Raw genomic sequence first — 4,112 nt, 5'->3', positions numbered from 1 at the left:
ATAATTTTTTTGTGTGTGTGTTTCTAAGGTCAGTTAGCTGTGGTGGCCATTTTGAATCAGTTTAACCCTATGAATTAGTCAATTCTAAATGTGTATCTAATTATTGCTTCCTGTGAGTTTCTCCAAGATAAGTTCACTGGTTTGTGAAATATTTTTCTAACAGATGAACAAACACACATACGCAGGCAATTACATTACTTTCATCATTGCAATGATCATGTTTTATGAAATCTACATGATAAAAATAAAAAAAAACTGGAGTTTGACAACATTCTTTTTTTTTTAATTTATAGAAATAAATCTCATAAAATAAAATAAATCTCAGACCTCTTCTTTTTACCCTGTGACTGAGTCACTGAATCAACAGCAGACTGAGGTGAAGGAGTTATTGTGAGCCGAGTAGTTGTCTGGTTATAATTAGGTGTGTGATATTTACTAGTTTCCCTCCAGTGGTAGGGAGCTTCACGTGGCTGATAAGAGCCGTTCATTCACAGAGTGCTGTTCTCATATTTTACAGCCAACATGAGGAGTTTTACTGTTAACACCTTTAGAAGCTACCATTTTTACAATATGTTGTATTCTTATTTCTGTGCTTGTGTCATCAAAGCCACACAGCTGTGTTGATCATATCTGCTTTTCTTATTTCGTCAGAATTGTTAGCATGCGGCATTGTTATGACAGTAGTCAGGTGCAGATTTTGAGACGAGGAGAGTCTGACGCAGAACTCACTTAGCTCACGTGTGTCATTTCTTTACATCAGGGTGTTCAACCAACCATTAAAACAAAAGCGATGCAAAACCTGTGACGTGTATTGAGCTCCAGTGATTATACGTATTTGATCATGTTTTATTTTCAACCTATATCTACATTTTTAATTATTTTTTTATGTTTTATATACTTTTTGTTCTATCTTATTTAATTTATTTTGCAAATTTCAGATATATGAATGCAGAGCAATAATTTTAAGACTTTTAAAAAATGTTGTCAGATCATACACAATACGTTTCTTTCGTTCATTTTTGGATAATGTTGCTTGAATTTCTAAAATAAATTATAAATAAACCTGCATGTTATATGAATAATTATACAAACACTTTTCATTGTTTTACATTAATTTGTCACTTTCTATAACTGCACATAGGATGAGGAAACAACCCTAATTCTGACAAAATTTGGATGTGCAAAATGTAAAAATATACAAATAATAATAATAAATATAGAATGCAATTTAAATCTCATAAACCCATCTTTTGTTCACAATGGAGCATAGTAAATATACCAAATGTTTAATCTAAGATGTAAAAAAATAAGGTAATTTAGGCCTCTCGCAATAAACAATAAATCAATTAATAGCATGGTAAATGAAAATTATCAACCTCATTTTCATTTATCATCTTTATCGTTTCTTCGTCTCTCTCTTTTGACTGAAGACACTGGATGACAAAAGGCTCAACTCCGGTGCTCTTTACTGACCCCTCCCTTTCTCTTTTCTCTTTAAAATCCATTTTAACCATTCAAAATCGTGTTTTTGGATTGTTAAAAGCAGCTAAGCTGAGAAGCTAAGCTACGAGCTAAGCTAACAGGCCGACCTCGGGGGGGAAAAAAAACTGTCTTGTCGAAGCTCCAAAATTCATGGTTCAAACCCGTGCCTTTGTGTAAAAAGTTGTTTTTCTCTGAAAAAAGAAACTGAGAACTTGTTTACTGATTTTCATTAAAAGCTCTGTGTGACAAATGCTATGCTAAAAAGCTCAAACCACACCGAGCGTCCGCCATTTTGGAAACCAAAAAACAGGAAGGAGAGACAGCCCGTGTCACGTCAAGGGGCCTCCCTCCCATTTTTCTTAAAGAGACACACTGCTCGCTCCCTCACTTTTCATCCTTCAGTTCAAACAGTGCCATCCGGTGGTCAAAAAATGTACTACACACAAAAATTAAACAACATTTCTCCTTAAATTTGACATTACTAATTATTGTCAAATTTCAAATAATATTATCATTTATCACAATAATTTCTGAGACAATTAATCGCTCAACAAAATTTGTTATTGTGACAGGACTTAGGTAATTTTGGATTTGATGGCAGAAATACAACTTTAAAAAGTGGGGTTGGGGTCATCTTTACCACTGCAAAGCACCCAATCTTCTTTTAACAAAAATCTGTAAATGTCTCGGAGCTGAGGAGACCAACTGCTGGAATTTTGTATAATGTTGTCCCATTATTGTCTTAATGTAGGATTCTAGCTGGTCAACAGTGTTTAGGATTCTTTTTTGTTTCATGATGGTCGGTGAAAGGTCTGGACTGCAGGCAGGCCAGTTCAGCACCCAGATTCTTCAGCTACCAAACCAGGCTGTTGTAATGGGGGCAGAGTGCTGTTTAGCATTGTCTTGCTGAATGATGCAAGTCCTTCTCTGAAAAATATTGTCTGGATGGGCTATAATCTAAAACCTGTATATGTTTTTCTGCAGTGATGCCTTTCCAGATGTGTAAGCTGACCATGCCATAGGAACTAATGCATCCCCATACCATAAGAGATGAGGAACATTTTTCAGAAATTGTTTTACTTTTTTTAGACAGTTTTTCCACATACTGATTAACTTCTGCCCATCTTTAATTTTGAGTCATTCAGCCTCTCTAAAATGCCCTTTTTACACCTAGTTCTTTACAAACTTGTTGCCAATTAATCTAATTAGTTGCCTAATGACCCTCCAGCTGTTTCTTATTTATACAACTTACTTTTACAGCCTTTTGTTGCCCCTAGGTAAAGGTTTTTCAAATGCGTTGCTGCCATAAACTTCAAAATTACTGAAATAAAGAGTAATAGTGCATTTGCTTACTTTAAACATTTGTTTTCTGTATTTAATTGTGAATAAGTTATGACTTTATGAGATTAAAAAATCCTTACATTCTGGTTTTATTTACATTTTCTACAACGTCCCATCTTTGTTGGAAATGGAACTGTAAATGACCTTTTAGAAAACCATTTAAAAGTTGTAAAAATATGTTTATTATGCATAGTTTCAATTTAACAATAACTAAACTCACTAAGTGTAAAATCAAAAACAATTGTACACAGAATTACTTGCTTTTAGTGACGCCCTCCACCCGCCACCAGAGTACCCACATTTTGCACCTCCAACCAGAACAAGCCATGCTGCTGCTTCATGTTTGGTGTTTGTGCTTCTTCTTCTACTTCTGCCCCGTTTAAAAATGTGTAATTTGAACCCCACAGAAACCAGCACCTGCAGGAGATGTCAGAGTGACTCAGGTAGATCTATACCCTCCCTTCTGGGCTGCAGCATTATTCTTGTTTTTTTTTTTTTTTTTATCGGTGATTCCCCCCCCCCCCCCCACACACACACACCCCATCACCCACATGTCTTGGGAAGGGGGTCACGTTTACCTGTCCTCAGTCTTGCTTTTTTTTTTTTTTCATTCATGCTCCCCCCTCCATTCCCATCTGTCTGTGTTCATATCAGAAGTTGTGGATGGAATCCTGCTGAATCAGATATGCGTTAAAAGTAGGGATGCACGATATTATCGGCATGGTACCGTATCGGCCGATATTAGCGATAAAGTTAAATATCAGACATCAGCCATTCCATCAAAATAACTCACCGATAATAAAGGTGCTGTTTTTTATATATACCGTATATATATTTTTTTGTCTGTTTGAACTTCCCATGCTCTTACACTATTTTCATAGCAAATAAGCCTAAATAAGAGAGCTATGTTCTGACAAAGGAAATAAGCTAATATCGTTTTTTGCCTGTTGATAGTTTTTTTTGCAAATAGCAGAATTCATAGAGATTTGAGTTGATCATTAAGATTGTAACCATGTATTGGGCTTCTGTTTTAAGTTATTTTTTAATTTAATTGTCAAGTATATCTATTAATACACTATTACTTATGCTTTTCACTTGTCACTTGTGAACAGGTTGAGTTTAGAGTTGTGAAAATTTATAAATTTGCACTGTTTGGGTGTTGTCATTGTGTTACAGAGAGTAAATGTCATGAAGAAATTTGACATTAAACTTAATCCAAGTTGAAGTGTTACATCATGTTTGCCAAACTGACAAAAACCATGCAGAATAATGTAGTATTTTAATTTCAC

The 4,112-nt window shown here is 34.9% G+C and overlaps 1 protein-coding gene across 1 annotated transcript in view; it reads left to right on the top strand.

Annotated features, from left to right (window-relative positions):
• Positions 1-4,112, top strand: part of LOC119430368 (zinc finger MIZ domain-containing protein 1) — a 53,696-nt gene that overhangs the window by 20,605 nt on the left and 28,979 nt on the right. The window contains exon 4 of the mRNA XM_037697777.1: positions 3,231-3,266. Coding sequence (XP_037553705.1) covers positions 3,231-3,266 — 36 coding nt within the window. The remainder of the gene's footprint in view (positions 1-3,230; positions 3,267-4,112) is intronic.

The sequence above is a fragment of the Nematolebias whitei genome, chromosome 1, assembly GCF_014905685.2.
Source record: "Nematolebias whitei isolate Nwh7 chromosome 1, NemWhi1, whole genome shotgun sequence".
NCBI classification, from domain to species: domain Eukaryota; kingdom Metazoa; phylum Chordata; class Actinopteri; order Cyprinodontiformes; family Rivulidae; genus Nematolebias; species Nematolebias whitei.
Note: the sequence above shows the minus strand (reverse complement) of the source record. Positions and strands in the feature narration are given on the sequence as shown.